The sequence below is a fragment of the Artibeus jamaicensis genome, unplaced genomic scaffold (assembly GCF_021234435.1).
Source record: "Artibeus jamaicensis isolate MK-2021 breed Jamaican fruit bat unplaced genomic scaffold, CSHL_Jam_final contig_233, whole genome shotgun sequence".
Taxonomy (NCBI): Eukaryota; Metazoa; Chordata; class Mammalia; order Chiroptera; family Phyllostomidae; genus Artibeus; species Artibeus jamaicensis.
The window spans coordinates 22,253,335-22,271,748 of record NW_026521486.1 but is presented as its reverse complement, the minus strand read 5'-3'; the positions used below and the strand labels follow the sequence as shown (position 1 = coordinate 22,271,748).

At 39.6% G+C, this 18,414-nt stretch overlaps 1 protein-coding gene across 2 annotated transcripts in view; it reads left to right on the top strand.

The window, feature by feature from the left end:
• CLEC4A (C-type lectin domain family 4 member A) overlaps positions 1–18,414 on the top strand; it is a 37,705-nt gene that overhangs the window by 7,334 nt on the left and 11,957 nt on the right. The window contains exons 2-5 of one of the 2 annotated variants that reach the window (XM_053661566.1): positions 8,998–10,468; positions 12,179–12,220; positions 14,785–14,901; positions 15,877–15,978. In XM_053661566.1, the coding sequence (XP_053517541.1) occupies positions 10,387–10,468; positions 12,179–12,220; positions 14,785–14,901; positions 15,877–15,978 (343 nt within the window). In that variant the 5' untranslated portion in view covers positions 8,998–10,386. The remainder of the gene's footprint in view (positions 1–8,997; positions 10,469–12,178; positions 12,221–14,784; positions 14,902–15,876; positions 15,979–18,414) is intronic. The other variant, XM_037167811.2, reaches the window with a different exon arrangement.

Genomic DNA, 18,414 nt, shown 5'->3' with positions numbered 1-18,414 from the left:
ATGTACTGAGGACCGAGGACAACATTGATTTGCTCTAGACCTAACGTCTGAAATATCAGCTGAAATTGGAGTTGCCAGCTGAATAATTTATGATAATTCATTGCCATTCTTTGTGACCCATCTACATGGGCAAGATGGATGAGTTAAATCAGGAATAAAATAGGAATGGTTTGAGGGATGGGTGAAAAAGGTGAAGGGATATTGAGCATCTTTTCATGTGTTTGTCGACCATCTATATGTCCTCTCAGGGGTCATGTCCTCTGCCCATTTGTAAATCAGATTGTTTTCCTGATGTTGAGCTCTTTGTGTTCTTGATGTACTTTGGGTATTAACCCCATATCTGGTATATCATTTGCAAATATCTTCTCCCATTCAGTTGGTTGCCCATTCAGTATGTTGCCTTTTTGTTTTGTTGTCGGATTCCTTTGTGGTTCAAAAGCTTTTTGTTTGATGCAGTCTCATTTGTTCATTTTTGCTTTTGTTGTCTTTGCCTTAGGAAACATACCAAAAAAAATACTGCTAAGATCAATGTCAAAGAGTTGATTGTATATGTTTCTTTTAGGATTTTTATGGTTTCAAGTCCTACATTTAAGTCTTTAAACCCATTTTGAGTTTATTTTTGTTTGTGTTGTAAGAAAGTGGTCTAGTATCCTTTTTATCTTTTTCATGTGTCTTGTTTTCCGACACTATTTATTGAAGAGACAGTCTTTACTCCATTGTATCTTCTTGCTTCCTTTGTCATAGATTTTCTGCCATAGGCATGGCTTTATTTCTACCGTGCCCATTTATAATTGAATTTTTTCCTACTGAGTTGTATGAGTTCTGTATGTATTTTGGGTTTTAACCCCTTATCAAATATTTGCTTTGCAGTTGTTTTCTCCCAATCTGAATGTTGCCTTTTCATGTTGGTCATGATTCCCTTTACTTACAGAAGCTTGTTAGTTTGACGTAATCCCACTTGTTTTTGCTTTTGATGACAAATAAAGATACTGTATTATATATACTTGAAAGTTGTTAAAAGAGTGTATCTTAAATCTTATCACCACACACACGCAAATGGTAATTATGTTAACCCTACTGTAATAATAATTTTGCTATATGTATATATATATGTGTGTGTGTATATGTATATATATTTTTTCAAACTATCACTTTGTACATTTTCAAATTACATATGTCAGTAATATCTCCATAAAGCTGGAAGAAATGACAAATACTGTACAATCCCACTCATACGGGAAATCTAAAGAAGCTGAGCTCATAGAAACAAAGTGCAATGCTGGTTGCCGAGGAAACCAGGGGGATGTTGGTCAAAGGGTACAAACTACGCTCTGGCATGAACAAGTTCTGGGGGGTCTATGTACAGCATGCTGACGATAGTTAACAATACTGTGTTATATAGTTGAAGTTTCCTGAGAGAAAAGGAATGTTATAAATGTTCTCATCACACACACCAAATGGCAATTATATGAGGTCATGGAGGGGTTTACTTAACCTGTTATAGTCATTTCACAATATACATCTGTATCCAATCATCTCTTTGCACACCTTTATCTTACACAATGTTATATGTCAATTTTGTCTCAAGAAAGCGGGGAAAATAGAATATTAATAAATTTGACTCATTATGCTAATTTATGCTGAGGAGCTTAGACAAATTTTGGTAAAAGATAATATAACTTTTCCTAGTTTCACTGAGAAATAATTGGGATATTGTTCTGTAGAACAGAGGTCCGAGGGGGGGCAATATTTGGCCCACCCAGGGACGGTAAAAACTGTTACTGAACAGAGGGGGCTGAGAACTGTATGCTAATACCAAAAGGACCCCCCAGGTTCGTTATGTCCACCACCAGATAGGAAAGACATTTCTCAATGCTAGAGATTTATGAAAAGGAAAGGAAATGTTTATTTAATGCTATACAGGCTTAGTGACCTAATGTCTTCATTAAAATATCAAAGTCCTTTTGCATACCCACAGATCCCCACAGCGCTTTCTTCACCCCCTGCCCTAATTCAGGGTACCGTAGCCCAGGAAACAAAGCAAAAGTTCGTGTTTCAGGCCGCTGGCACCGTCAGCTGTGTCACCGTCCAGGCAGGATCTTCAGTTAATCCAAAGCCATGTGGCACCTTCTCATGGCCTACTGGCAAAGAGTTCTTTCAGCCTTCTCCCAGGCCAAGTTTCTCCTGCTTCTTAGACCACATGACCAAAAGGAGCACCCCTAAGCTGCGTGGTCCTCTTCTACCAGAGCTGCAGGGGTCCCCACTCTGGCCAAAACCACATGGTTCTTTCCTCCACCAAAGCTGCGAGGAGTGGGGGAGGGAGGGTCGCCACTCTCCCAAAGCTGCGTGGTGGTTCTCTGCTAAAGCCACATGGTGATTCTCTTTACCCCCAGCTGCGGGGGTCCCCACTCTGCCAGAAGCGTGGCTTTCTCTCCTTCACATGGCTGCCAAGTCCGGGTTTAAATCCCCACACCCATCTTCCTCTGCATTCCCCATTTCTGACTCCTCCCACAATCAGCTCCACTTGCCAGCATTCCTGTATTATTCCAAGTTTACTAGGCTGCCGTTGTGAGTCTGGGCAGGTGTGGCCCCATGTCATGGAGCCAATCTTCCTCAAGCTCCCATGCAGCCACTGTAACTCGGGGTACCTGCCCCTAGTTATGTCTTGGGTGGAAGTCACTTCCATCCCCCTATCTCAGAGCATGGCCACAGCTATTTAGCATATCTATGCAACCAGTTAAAGGTTATAAATATGTTAAATGACCATGCCAGAGGTCAGCTGCAAAGCCATTGCTGTACAAAACAGCTCTCAATGGCTCTGCTCCATTTGTCCCTTCCCCAACTCACACTTGGGGGGGGAATGGGTGAGGACATCTTAATATTTCCTGGACACCTTGAGTTCTGGACCCCATTCTGAATTTTATTTTGGGTCCCCCCCCTCTTGGCTACACCCTGTTACAATATTTCACGTCATAAGTTTTATATAAACTTGTCTAATAATCCTCCAAATGATCTCCATATCTGCGATTCTGTTCTTGTTCTGGCTGTTTGATTGGTTTGTTTTTGTTTTTGTTTTAGATTCAGTTGTTGGTAGTTGTGAATTTGTTGCCTTTTTAATGTTGATAGTTTTGATCTTTTTATTTTTATTTTAATATTTATTTATTTATTTATCTTTAGAGGGGAAGGAGAGAGGGAGAGAAACATCAATGTATGGTTGCCTCTAGTGCATCCCCTGCTGGGAACTGGCCTGCAGGAAACTGGCTTGCAACCCAGGCATGTGCCCTGACTGGGAATTGAACTGCGATCCTCTGGTTCGCAGACCTGCACTCAATCCACTGAGCTATACCAGCCAGGGCTTGATCTTCTTTTTATTAAATAAATCCCTTAAAATGCCATGTAATAATAGCTTCATGAAGATGAACTCTTTTAGTTTTACCATGTCTGGAAAGCATGGTAAAGCATGCCCTTCAATTCTAACTGATAATTTTGCTGGGTAGACTAATCTAGGTTGTAGGTCCTTGCTTTTTATTACCTTGAATACTTCTTGCCAGTCCCTTCTTGCCTGCAAGTTTATTTTGAGAAATCAGTTGATAGTTTTATGGGTCCTCCTTTGTAGGTAACTGTCTCCTTTTTTTCTTGCTGTTTTTAAGATTCTCCCTTTATCTTTAACCCTTGGCATTTTAATTATGACGTGTCTTGCTGTGTTCCTGTTTTGGTCCAACTCGTTTGAGACTCTTTGTACTTCCTGGACTTGCATGTCTATTTCGTTTGCCAAATTAGGGAGGTTTTTCTCTTTCATTGTTTTTTCAAATAAGTTTTCAATTTCTTGCTCTTTCTCTTCTCCTGGAATCTCTAGATTTGGATGTTGGCACATTTGGAGATGTCCCAGAGTCTTCTTGTACTATCTTTTTTTTTTTTTTTAAATTCTTATTTCTTCTTTCTGTACTGGTTGAATGTTTATTTCTTACGTATGTTCCAAAACATTGATTTGAATCCCAGTTTCCTTCCCTTCACTGTTGGTTCCCTGTAGATTTTTTTTAAAATTATTTCACATAGTTTACCTTTACTTCTTCCTTCATGTTGTTGCCATACTCAGTGAGTTCTTTCAACATCCCGATCACCAGTGTTTTGAACTCTGCGTCTGATACGTAGGCTATCTCCATTTTCTTTAGTTCTTTTTCTGGGGTTTTGTTTTGTTTTTCATTTGAGCCATATTTCTTTGTCTCTTCAATTCATCAACCTCCCTGTGTTTGGTTCTGTGTTTGAGGTAGAGCTATTTTGACTCCTTGTCTTAGCAGCATGGCTTATGGTCAAAAAGGCACCAGTAAATTGGGTGAGGCGGAGCCTTAGGTAACTGCGGGGGTGGGGGCAGCCTGCTTCACTTTGGGGCTACATGTCAGGGGAGGTTTCAGAGAAGGGACTCTGCTGCTGCCTGGCTTCTGGAGGCTTGCCCTGCACTCACCCCACCTCCAGTCACTTCATCCACTCCCTGTATGCAACCGGCGCCCTTCCAGCTGATGCCCTTGTGTTGAATCTCAGAGTTGGTGGGCTTGCGTATGTTTTAAGACTGTGTGGGCCCTTTAAGAAGAGTTTGCTGAAAATCTTGCAGTTTCTTTGACTGCCCCAACCCCCACTGGTTTTACCAGCCAGAAGTTATGAGATGTATATTTTCCATGCCATAGGAAGATGGTATGAGATGTCTTATCTTCTTGGTGCTGGAATACTGGGCTGTGTAGTCTGGCCTGGGACTGGGATCACTTGCTTCCAAGGTAACCCTCCTGATTTTTATTCACCACAAGTGAACGTGGGACCACCTGTGCCCACCTGTGCCGCTGCCGCCTCTCTCTTCCACACTGCACCTCTCCTGCTTCCGCATCTCTGCCCCTCTACTTGTCTGGATGGATGTGGTTTCTTTAAATCCTTAGTTATTGGATTTCCATTTAGTTTGGTTTTCTGACAGTTCTGGGTGTTATTTGTTTTAAGATTTAGTCGTAATTCTTTTTAGGTTGCGTGAGGAGGTGAAGTGTGTCTACCTGCACCTCTGTCTTGACCAGAAGTCTCAATTTATCCTTCTTCTTAAAAGTAGTAGCAGAAGAGAAAAATACGGCAGTGTATGATGTTTTTAGTTTTTTTTACAACAAACAGTAGTACTTTCCAATAATTGTTTATTTAGTAGTTAAAATGTCAGTCTTAAAGAGGACTTCTTTATCAGCTGCTGGTCATCCATATGGCTGTCGATGCTGTTATCCATTTCCCTCGACATATTTTGTGTGCTCCTACTAGTTGAGAGTGCTTGGTATATGCAGTGTGTTATTTGTGTGTGCTGTTCTTGCCCCTGCTCCAAGTTATGATGGCTCCTCAGACAGGGCCCTCTAGTCTTCATTCAGTGATTGCATCTCATCCTTTTTTGGTCTGTTTCTTTGTACTTAACCGGGGTGTCTCTCACAGGCCAGCCCACTGACACCTCTTTGGACCATCTCAGTGTCCTTGCTAGCACGTGTCAAGGAGTATTTCTAAGTCTCTTTCTTTGCTTTCCTGGAACAGGAGATTGTTTAGGTCTCAGGACCTACTGTTACATTAAAAAGGTGAGCAAAAGGGAATTAGACATTGACTTTAATAAACTGGGGAACATAAGTCTGCTTGCTTGGCCAGGAAGGTGCAGCTTTACACTCCAGGGGATCACAGCATTGTGCTCTGCCAAGGAGATTAACATTCTTCTTTTTCTCACTCTGGTACCAGATTGCCAGGTGGGAGCAGGTGAAAGCAGGCACATGGGCAATAGACATCAAAATGGCACAAAGAAACCTGTCAGTCAGGCCTGGGAGAGATGGGATTCCCATCCAAAGCCCACAAAAGCTTGGGAAATTAATTGGTTCTTTGGAAAGGGCTCTTGACCTGTACCACACCTAAGTTAATATAATCCCAGGGGAACAAAGAAGCCCCCTCTCCTGCCACTTCTACCTCACCCCTTAATATGCTCACCCCATGCACTTGTGTGTTCTGTCTCCATAGCAGCTGCATGGCCAGAAGCCAAGTGGACTCTACCCACTGGAGTAGCTGGGAGCAAGCTACCTGGATGGGGACTGAGACTGCTTAATGGCCACCTGCAGGCTTCAAAGGACTAAGCTTTAATATGCTTTGGAGCATACCCAAGCCTTTTCTTGAGCATGAATTTTTACTTTTTTTCTCTTAAACTTGAAGGGTCCCATGAGACTTGCAACCAGGGGAGAAGCAAGCAGCAGCAGCTTGTCCTGGGCATCCCCCTTGAACCTGTCTCCAAGGCTCCCGTTTTCTCTGACTTTCCAATGAGCTAAAAGTAGCCCGACCTTGGCTCACTCCTGTTACTGTGACTTTCACTTCCCAATGAGCTAACGGCAGTCCCACCTTGGCTCACACTTCTTTCCTCTAACATTTCGAGGGAGCCAAGACAGAGCACCACCTAGGTTCTCTCTTCTACCTCAAGTCCTTCCTTTGTTTCACTGTCCCCAGCTTCAATAAATTACTCTCAGATCACCTAGACTTGTGTTTTGAGAGTAAAAACATAAGTAAAATCTTTTCTGCACAAAGTCAAGGACTCACACCGTACTGGCTGGCCTGAGACAGATCCACTCTGGGCCCAGTCCCCATCTGGTAACATAAGGAGCCTTTGGGACAACTTCAAGCATACCAACATTTGCATTATGGGAGTGCCAGAAGGAGGGGAGACAGAGCAAGAAATTGAAACCTATGTGAAATAATGATGAAAAACTTCCCTGACCTGATGAAAGAAATAGATGTACAAGTTCAGAAAGCACAGAAAGTTGCAAACAAACAAATCCAAAGAGGCCCACACTAAGACACATAAATTAAAATGCTAAAGTTTAAAGACAAAGAGAGAATCTTAAAAGCAGCATGATAAAAGCAGTTAGTCACATACAAGGAAGCTCCTATAAGACTGTCAGCTGAATTTTCAACAGAAACTTTAAAAAGCAAGGACTTATAACCAACATTTTTGTACCCAGCAAAGCTATCATTTAGAATCGAAGGACAGGAAAAGCAATTCCCAGAGAAGAAAAAGCTAAAGAAGTTCATTACATGAAAAATTAAAGGGTCTTTTTCAATAATAATAATAATAATAATAATAATACATATCTATCAATAGTTAAATCTGAAAAACAAATTAAACAAACAAGCAGAACAGAAACATACTCAGATACAGAGAACATTTTGACAGTTGCCAGATGGAAAGGGGTTTGGGGCCTGGGTGAAAAAGCTGAAGGAATTAAGTACAACTGGTAGTTACAGAATAATCATGGGGATGTAAAGTACAGCATAGGAAATATAGTTAGTATTATAATAACTATGTATGATGTCAGATGGGTACTAGAGTTATTGGGATAATCACTAAGTTATATAATGTCTAATCCCTGGGTTGTACACCTGTAACTAGTATGTCAACTATAATATTGTATAGTTGATATTGTATGTCAACTATAATTAAAAAATAAAAATTGTTTAAAGTAAAAAAAATAAAGTAAAAAGGTGGATTGAGTGCTGCCCTGTGAACCAAAAAGTCATCTGTTCAATTTGGGGTCAGGACATGTGCCTGTGTTGTGGAACAGATTCCCAGTTGGGGATGTGAGAGAGGCAACTGATTGATGTATCTTTCACACATCAGTATTTCCCTCCCTCTCTTTCCTTCTCTCTAAAAATAAATAAATAAAATCTTGTTTTAATGTTTAAGTTTTTATTGTTGTTTAGTTACAGTTATCCCCCCCTCATTGCTCTTCCCTGCCCTGCCCAGCCCTCCTCTCCCACATTCAATCCCCCCCCACCTGGTTGTCCTTGTCCATTGTGTCCTTTTAATATACGTGCCTTAACTGACCCTTCCTCTGCTTTCCTCCGTTATTTCCCTTCTCTCTCCCCTCTGGTCATTGTCAGTTTGTTTTTTATTTCAATGTCTCTGGTACTGTTTTGCTTGCTTGTTGTTTTGTTGATTAAGTTCCACTTATAAGTGAGATCATATGGTATTTTTCTTTCACTGCCTGACTTATTTTGCTTAGCATAATAATGTAGTTCCATCCATGCTGTTGCAAAGGGTAGGACTTCCTTCTTTATTTCTGCTATATAGTATTCCATTGTGTAAATGTACCATAGTTTTTAGATCCACTCATTTACTGATGAGCACTTAGACTCTTTCCAGCACTTGGGTATTGTAAATAATGCTGCTATGAACATTGGGGTGCAAAGGTTCTTTTGGATTGGTGTTTCAGGGTTCTTAGAATATAATCCTAGCAGTGAAATTGCTGGGTCAAAAGGCCGTTCCATTTTTAATTTTCTGAGGAAATTCCATACTGTTTTCCATAGTGGTTGCACTGTGTCTCCAATCCCACCAACAGTGCACTAGGGTTCCCTTTTCTCCACAACCTCTCCAATACTTGTTGTTTGTTGATTCATTTATGATTGGCCATTCTGACCGGTGTGAAGTGGTATCTCATTGTGGGTTTTTTGTTTATTGTTGTTCAAGTAAAGTTATTTCCATTTAACCCTCTCTGTCCCTGACTCCTACCCTCAATCCTAACCTCTTTGGTTTTGCCCATGTGCCCTTTATTCAAGTTCCTTGATGAGCCTTCTCCTATTTTCCCCCATTACCCCTCTGCCCCATTCCCTATGGTTACTGTCAGTTTGTTCTTTATTTCAGTTTCTCGGCTTACATTTTTGCTCACTTTTTTGTTTTGTTGATTAGGTCCTGCTCATAGGTGAAATCATACAGTATTTGTCTTTTATCTCCTGGCTTATTTCACTTAGCATAATGCTCTCCAGTTCCAACAGTAGGGGCCTGGACTAGGGAGTCAGAACCCAATCAGGAGAGAAAGACTTCTTAGTCAGGGAAGAAGTGGAAGCAAGAGTAGAAGATTTGTTATATCCAGGGGACTGATCAAATAAGGAAGTAAATTCAAGATAAACGGAAGCAGATTTTTTAAATCCTCACATGAGAACATTTTTCATTGCTTTTAGAGAGAGAGAAGCATTGATGTGAGAAGCATAGACTGGTTGCCTTCTCATACACACGCACCTGGACAGGGTTCAAACCCAAACCTGAGTATGTGACCCAACCAGGAATCAAACCTACAACCCTTTGGTCTACAGGATGACACTTCCACCAACTGAACCATGCTGGCCAGGTGAATAGAAGCAGATTTCTTACTGTCACAGAAGGGAGTTAGAAATGCGGAAAAAGAGCAAACCAGAACTCTTAGTGCTGGATTAGAATTAGAGGGATTAGCGTGAAGTCATATTTTCAATGTTTAGATATAGAAATAAATACAGAGGTAAGTGTGTGTGTGTGTGTGTGTGTGTGTGTGTGTTATTGAAGGGGGATGAGTTAAGTGGGAGAGATGAAAAGAAAGGATTACTTGGGGGGAGCTGAATGAACTGTGAGCAGGGAGCCAGTATGGGACAAGATTTCACATGGAGGATTCAATTTTCAGAATGTTTGTTTCTTGACCTTTGGAAAAAAATTATATTTAGCACCCAGTTTATCTTCTTTTAAATTGTGATTTCATTAAATTATCTTAACTGTTAGAAAATAGTTATATATAACTGTATAGCCTTTCATTGTGCTGTTGTGGCAATTAAGGAGATAGAGAAGGATGCAGTAGAGGAGGGTGGCCTACTCCGCCGACATCCAATAGAGCAGCCTTCAGAAGTTGCTGGAGCTGATGGTAGCAAAATGATTAGAGATTCATAACGAAGCTAGTTAAGAACAACGGGGAAAATCAGAGAGCGCTGAGAAGAAGGTTCGGAAGGCATATGATCTGTGTGTATGGGACAACTGTAATAGAATAGCAATAAAAATGATTAAGAAAGAAGACACTTGATCTAAAGTTTCACTTCCCTCATACATTAGAGGATGCTAACTCTTAAAAGTGGGAAGCTGACTTGAATTTTTCAGCCACAAATGGAGAGGCAAATGTAGCTTAAGTGAGTATAAGCCAAGGTTGGTTGGTGTACAAACAATTATGTTTGCATGTAGATGCAAACATACATTTTACTCTCGCTGGCGAGTTCAGATAGCACAGTTCTCAGGAAAGATTTTTCTGTTTCTCTTTGCTATGCCTTCCTATTTCCCATACCCTTTGAGTTCCTACTTTCATTATCTTTGCTAGCACAGGTTTAAGGGATGTTGTTTTAACTGTGCTGACCCTGGAGGACAGGCCTCTGTCTTGAGGTTTTTTGTTCTCCTGAGGTGCTTTTCAGGGCTATTTGCATAACTGGGGCCTCTGTTCTCATCCAGTTGCCTAATAGGAAGTAGAAAAAGTTGCTGTAGTGTTTGGTTTCATTTAAAAGTGTTTTAAAGAGGAGATGGAAATGGTTTTTTGAGAAGAGCAGAAGGTCTCGTCTAATATGGCTTCAGAGATCACTTACGCTGAAGTGAGGTTCAACAATGAATCCAGGTCCTTAGGCACCAAATCAGAGCCTCCTACAGGTAAGAAACTTTTCATTGTGGTCAGAATTGATGAGAGGAAGGATGAGGAGAGAATACGATAAACAAAGCATAGGTGGTATTAGATGCTGATTTTCTGCCTGGCCACAGTTTGGAACTATACAGGATTCCAGAAGATTAAGTTGCCAGAGAATAAGTATTAGGGATTGTCCTATAACAAAACTAAGATGTGAGAAATCTACTATAGTCCTGAGCTAAGGAGAGTGCTAATTATGGGAGGAAGTTGTCCTGTGTCTTCTGAGGCTCAGTGAGACTGCAGTCAGGGTTAATAAAGCCACTAAATTATCCCTGCAGATTGGTGAACTACTGGGCTTTGTTCCTTGACTCATTAGAGGAGAAGAGCTTGAGTGGAGAGTGTTTTAGGCATGTTCGTTTGTACTGGACTAAAGTGGAACAAAAGATTATTGCAGAAAAAAACACTAGAAAATATTACAAAGAAAGCCCATTATATCTCAAGGGAAATTGCTCTGTAATCAGAAAATCCATTGCATACTGCATCTCTGAGATGAATTCAACTGAGTTTGGGAGTAGATAAAAGGTAGTTTGAGTAGCATATGATATCTCAGATATAGAGGAAAAGAGAAGAAAAAAACATGTAGAGTATAAGAAGCCATGAGAGGGTGGCGATGATTGCTTACTTTTTTTAAAACACCTCTGGGGAGATATGGAGAGTGCTCAGAAACATTTTTTCCCTTTAAAAATATATATCAATTCCTTATTCTATGTTAAAATAGTCATTGTAAAAAATTAAAAACTAGGGGTACATAAAATTTATAATTTGTTCTTACCATCTAGAGATAACTATAACTTATATTTAAATGTATATCCTCTTATTCAAAAATATACATTTATGTATATGTGTTTTTTATCTAAAAATGAGATCATAATGTACATTACTGAGAGGTTTTGGTTTTTTTTGGTCATTACTTTGAGAAAATAATTTTTAAGCATGAAATAATGACTAAAAGATCTGACCTTATCCCATGAATGTGATGAGGGGTGATTATAAAGATTTATCTGCTATGGCGTTATTGAAAGTAGTTAAACTTGGAAACAAAATGGAAACAGATTCACTGACACAGAGAATGAAATGACAGCTGTCAGAGGTGATGGGGAATTGGGGGAATGAATGAAATAGGTGCAGGGATTAAGCAAAAACGAAAAAAGCTCGTAGACGCAGACGACAATATGGTGCTTACTGGAGGGAGAGTTGAATGGGAGGCAAGTAGAAGGGGTTAAAGGAGGGATAAATGGTGACAGTGGTGAACACACAATACAATATGCAGATGATGTATTACAGAATTGTACACTTGAAACCCATATACATTTATTAACCAATGCCATCCCAATAAATTCAATAAAAATAGAAATTCCGGAAGATTATTTAGATATATAATGTAAGAGTATGCCACAATAATAGTATTGTAGAAGAAAATAGGGTATGAAAAATGTTCTTGATGTAGCATATAAGGAAATAAGAGTTCAGAAAATATGGTATGTCATATATGGTATGTCAATCATGTGAATATAAACACTCTAAAAATTGCTGGAAAGATATATACCCAAAATATTAACCATGGTTGTCCCCAATAGTAGGGATTTGTGCTTTTATATATTTTTCAAAGTCTTTACAATGAACATTATTTCCTTCTTATTTTTACATTGCTTCCGATGTCAAACTTTTAATAATAGTACGCCATCCAAGAAAAGAGAAGAGGAAGAAAAGGAGAAAGAGTAAGTAAAGGCCAGAATTTACTACTGATAAAAACTAATTCAAGATGGTGGCATACGTAAACATGGCTCACCTCCTCACACAACCATATCAAAATTGCAACTGAAATATAGGACAACCATCACTCAAAACCATCAGAAATTGAATTCTGAGAACAATGGAAGTCTGAAAACTATGGAATTAAAGAAACCACACCCATCCAGACCAGCAGAAGGGGTGGAGATGCAGAATATGCTGGTCCCACATCCACATGCAGTGGCTAAAAAATTCAGGAGGGATATCTCGGGAGCAAGGAGTCCCAGCTCCACACCAGTCCCCCCAGCTCAGGTATCCAGTGCCAGTAAGATAAGTTTCCCTACCTTCTGGCTGCAAAAACCAGGGGGATTTCAGTTGGTGGAAGAAACGTCTAGAGTCCCAAGCAGTTCTACTTAAAGAACCCACACGTGGGCTTACACAGATGCACTTCTTCTGAGCTCTAGAATTAGGGTAGCTGCTTAAAAGGTACAAGTGGCATAAAGGGAGGAACTGAACTTTCTGGCATGAAGGCAGGAGCTGGAGGACATATTGCTCCAGACAGAAAGGTGGGCAGAGGCCATTGTCACTTTTCTGAGCCCTCTCCCCAAAGAAGCAACAGAGCTGGCAGGAGGGGCCATACCTGAGACTCCATTAACATGTCTAACACTGTTTGCCTCACCCTGGAGACCCCCTGAGACTCCATCCCATTCAACTTTTTGGCCCACCCAAACTGTTAACCATGACTTTTCCATATGAATGGCTTCTTGGCTTATGCTTCACGAGTCTCAAAATCCTGTCAAACAACAACGGTTAAGTGGCCTCAGGTCCTGCACTAGCAGCAGCCAGCCTAGAGTCACAGCTTAGTGTTGCCTGTGCATCTAGAAGCCTAGCACAAGTAGCAGCCATCTCAGCTAGCTTTATAGTTGATGCAGGTTGGCCCAGGGAAAAACACAGGTGGGGGTTGACCTTGGTCTGCACCATCTGGGAAAGTCCAGAGCCTGCATACCTAGTGGATAGCTACTGACCATGTCAAAGCACTGCCACCCTCCCCTACACAGCTGATCCTCCACAGAGGGTGGAGATTTAAGGTCAGTGGTCACAGCCTATCCTTGTAGCAACTGTGTGAATCCCTCCCATTGACTTGGCTACAGCAATCAAGGCTCAACTACAAGAGGAGGGTGTGTTCAGGCCACACATAGAGCATACCTCGAGGACCTAGCTTGGGTAATAGGGGAGGCTGTGCCACTGGACCCTACAGAAACTTACTACATTAAGGCACACTACCAAGACAGGCTGCCAAAATGAAAGAAAAAGAAACATGGCCCAAATGAAGGAACAGATCAAAACTCCAGAAAAAGAATTAAACGAAATGGAGATAAGAAATTTATCAGATGCAGAGTTCAAAACACTGGTTATAAGGATTCTCAAGGAACTCAGTGAGGACCTCAATAGCATAAAAAAGAGGCAGTCAGAAATGAAGTATATACTCATTCAAATAAAGAACAATTTACAGGGAAACAATAGTAGAGAGGATGAAGTTAAGAATCAAATCAAGGATTTGGAACACAAAGAAACAAAAAACAATCAGAACAACAGGAAGAAAAAAAAAAAACATGGATCATGCAAGCAGCCTCTGGGACTACTTCAAGAGGTCCAACATTTTCATCATAGGGGTGCCAGAAGGAGCAAAGAAAGAACAAGAAATTAGAAATCTCTTGGAAAAAACAATGAAAGAAAACTTCCCTATTTGGTGAAAGAAATAGACATGCAAGCCTAGGAAGCACAGAGAGTCCCAAACAAGATGGATGCAAAGAGTCTCACACCAAAGCACATCATAATTAAAATGCTGAAGGTTAAAGATAAAGAGAGAATCTTAAAAGCAGTAAGAGAAAAGTAGTTTGTTATCTACAAAAGACTTCCCATAAGACCATCAGCTGATTTCTCAAAAAGAAATTGTTAGCTAGAAGGGATTGGCAAGGATTATTCAAAGTCATGAAAAGCGGAGACCTACAGCCAAGACTGCTCTACCCAGCAAAACTATCATTTAGAATCAAAGGGTAGATAAAGAGGTTCTCAGGCAAGAAAAAACTAAAGGAGTTTATTGTCACCAAACAATTATATGAAATTTTAAAGAAACTTATTTAAGAAAAAAGATCAAAATTATAACAATAAAATGGCAATAAATACATATCTATCAACAATTGAATCTAAAAAACAACAAGCAAACAAGAAAGACAGAATCATGGACAGAGAGCATTTTGATGGTTGCCAGATGCAGGGAGTTGGGTGGAATGGGTGAAGAGGTGAAGGGATTAAGAAGTACAAATGGGTAGTTACAGAATAGGCATAGGGATGTAAAGTACAGGACAGGAAATGGAGTGGCCAAAGAACGGACATGCGTGACCCATGGACATGAACAATGGTGTGATGATTGCTTGAGGGCGTGGTAGGTGCTGGGTGGAAGGGGGAAAAGAGGGAATAATTGGGACAACTGTAATACCATAATCAAATATAGTAAAAAAGGAGAAATAACATTTAATATCTCTTTTAGCTCCCAAAGAGAAGACCAGCCCTCACAAAAGTAACCCTGGTTTTCCCAAGGTACTCTTCTCCTCATTGGTGATACTTCTGTTGTTATTGGCAGTCTCATTTTTTATTGCTTTCATCAGTAAGTATCCAAGTGAAACTATGAGAAATGTCCACAGACAGAATCCAAACCATTGCCATTGGTCTCAGGAAGTTCAGAGAATGGTAGTAACTGGTCATGTGAACCAGTGGTTATAAGGTTGTGCAATAGTATTGCACAGGCAAGAAGCGCAGAAGGCTGAGATAGGCTTCCTGAAGGAGGTGACATAGAGATTTTAGAGAATGTGGGAAAAGGTGGGGAAAGCTAAAAATAAAAGACTGGAACATATGGTGCTTAGTGAGCTGTGAGAAATGAAGTCGTAGGTGGGAGAAAGAAGCAGGCTCAGGTCATGAAAAGTATTGTGTACAATTCTCATGAAGGTGAGTTTTTACACTGAAGGTTATTGTATCAATTACCTTCTGCTGCTTAATAACTATGCCAGTGTAAAACTTGGTGGATGAAAATAACAGTTACTTAACCCGTGATTTTGTGATCTGGCAGTCTGGACTGGGCTTAGTGGTCCTGGCTAAAACCAGGGGGTAAGGTGGGGAGAGAGCTGAGGTCAACTATTGCAGGAGATAAAAGAGGAAGAAAACCAAGAAGGAGCCCTAGAATATTACTGATGACCATTATAGGGGTGACTCTCCTAAAGTGTGAAAGCAGAAGCCATTTTTTCTCTATTCCTCCTCCTCCAAGTTTAGCCTTTGTGTGGGCCATACATTATATTGGAGGAGAATATGGATGATGAGTGCCTTTGACCCATAATAATGGAACTGCTGTGTCTCTTTCAAGTACTGATCTTGTAGCTGTACCTGGATAAATATCTGATTTCAGAAGCAGTAGGATTGGGATTATGTTGAATATGGGTTGAAAGGAAATTTTTCCCATACTCAGGATCTTCCTACTCAAGTAATTGGGTATTTGTAAGTTTTCTTTGTATAAAGAATGCAAGGGAGTAATAATGAAAAGCAAAGTCATCACACTACCAGGAAAGTGAATGTCTATTCTCTTTTTCAGTTTTTTTTCAAAAATATGCTCAGCTTCTTAAAGAAAAGGAGACTACAAAAGAATTTATCCACACAAAATTGGAATGTATAAGAGAAAATTTAACCATGGCAGGTAAAAATTAATGTTTCTCTAATTTAGTTGTTGACTATACTATGTAAGGATCCTCAGTCAATATTTCTGAAAAGAGTCACAAGTAGATTTTACTAACAGGTAGAGTCTCATGATCATTTCAAGCTTTAATTGTAAAAATATATAGGACCTAAATACCTTATATGAATATCTTTAATATACCTGTGCAAAAACAGTCTTTAAATTTTTTATTTTTTAAGTACAGTCACATTCAATACTATTCTGTATTAGTTTCAGATGTACGGCATAGTGATTAGACAATCATGTATCAGTACTTTACAGAGTGGTTCCCTGATATTTTCAGTATCCACCTGACCTCATACACAGTTATTACAATATTATTGACTCTATTCTGTAGGTTATAATTGATATCTCTGTGAGTATTGTGTAGCTACGAACTTGTACTTTTTAATCTCTCTCTTCACCCCCTTCGCCCAGCCCCCCAAAGCCCCTCCGCTCTGCCAACCATCAGTCTGTTTTCTGTGTCCGTGGGTTTGTTTCTGTTTTGTTGTCATGTTTACTTGGTTCTTTAGATTATAACCTAAGTGCTCGCCAAGAGACAAGTATATAAAAAATTGTGGTGCATATAAGCAATAAAATACTACTTGGCCACTAAAAGAATGAAATATTACTTTTTGAGACAGCATGAATGGACCTAAAGGGTATTATGCTAAGTGAAATAAGTCAGACAGCAAAAGACAAATATTATATGATTTTATTTGTATGAGGTAATTATCTTAATTGTGAAAAAGATTATATTTCTTTTTGATTTCTTCAGTCTTTATTTCTTTCTGAACTTCTTGTGTACTTTCTTGCTCTTTTTCTCATATATCAGTTAAAACTTACTCTCCTATCTTTGCCATTGTGGCTCAGTTGGTTACAGCATGGTCCTGTAAACTGAAAGGTTGTGGGTTCAATTCCCAGTCAGGACACATGTCTAGGTTGCAGGTTCTGTCCCAGTCGGGGCACATATGCGAGGTTTCTTTCTCACATCAGTGTTTCTCTCTTCTCTCTCCCTCTCTTCTCCTCTCTCTAAAATCAATAAGCATGCCCTCAGATGAGGATTAAAAAACAAAACAAAACTTTCTCCAGAGAGATCTAATCTATTTTTATTTTAAGAAAATATATCACGTATGCATGAAAAATTTCTGGGAGAAAAAAATGCGCTTATAGGGAGAGAAAGTTTAGTTTTGTTTGATGAAGATGATGATGGTGATGATACAAAGATGATGATTTTAATATGAATGTGAATATTTTAAATTAGAAACATAGACTATTTTTAATGCTTCCAGTTGCATTTCAGTTGCATTTTTACCTTTCTTGAAGTAATAAAGCACAATATGCTAAAAGTGTCACATATTTTTTCATCTTAAATATTAAAATGGCTACACAAAAATTCACCAATTTTAATAATTTAAAAAAAAAGCATGCTGATACGACAACCGTCACAATACAGTCTAGCAAAATTGTTTCAAATGAAGTTGAAGACAACTGAACACTACTAGAGTCATCTTACAGAAAAAAACCAAATGAGCCTTTTGGCCAACCCAACGTTTTATTCTTTATGCTATTACAGTTGTTCCAGTTTCCCCCTTCGCTGCCTTCACCCATCACATCCCTCACTCCCACAGTCAGTCCCCTCACTGTTGTCCATGTCCCCGGGTCATGCATATATGTTCTCTGACTAATCCCTTCACCTTCTTTCAACCCTAATAGTTTTTGGTTGTTGTTGCTGTTCTAGGATTCTATCAGGGATGCTTCATTACATTTAGTGTTTACATCTCTTTAGGCTCCTCGTGGCTGTGATTGTTACTCAGATGTTTCTTGTTTTTGATGACTTTGACAGTTTTGAGGAATATTGGCCAAGTACATTGTAGGATATCCCTCTACTGGAAATTGTTTAGTATTTTTCCTATAATTGGACTAGGGCTAATTGGTTTTTGAGAGGAAGATCCCAGACATGAAATACCACTTCCATAACATCATATCAAGGGTTTTATATAATGAACATGATTTGTTGACAGCTGATGTTAACATTGATCACCTGACTGAGGTAGTAGTTGTCAAATTTCTCCACTGTAAAGTTATTTTTTCCCCTTTTCATGCTGCACTCTTTAAAGGGATGTTGCTACATGTAGCCCACAATTAAGTACTGAGAAAGTGTACTTTCTGTGCTTTAGTGGGGAGTACTATAGTGGTCTGATTGGACTGCCCAGCAAAATACAGATATCCCCTGCTTTCAAAAGTTTCTGTTATGCTACTTTACTTTTACAAAAGACCTTCATTATCACCTGTTTTTGCTAACCAAATGAAATTGGAAGAGGATTTTCACTTTTTTTATTGTTATTCAAGTACATTTGTCTCCATTTTCACCCCACTATACCCCCCACCCCAACTATCCCCTCCTCCCACCCTTGA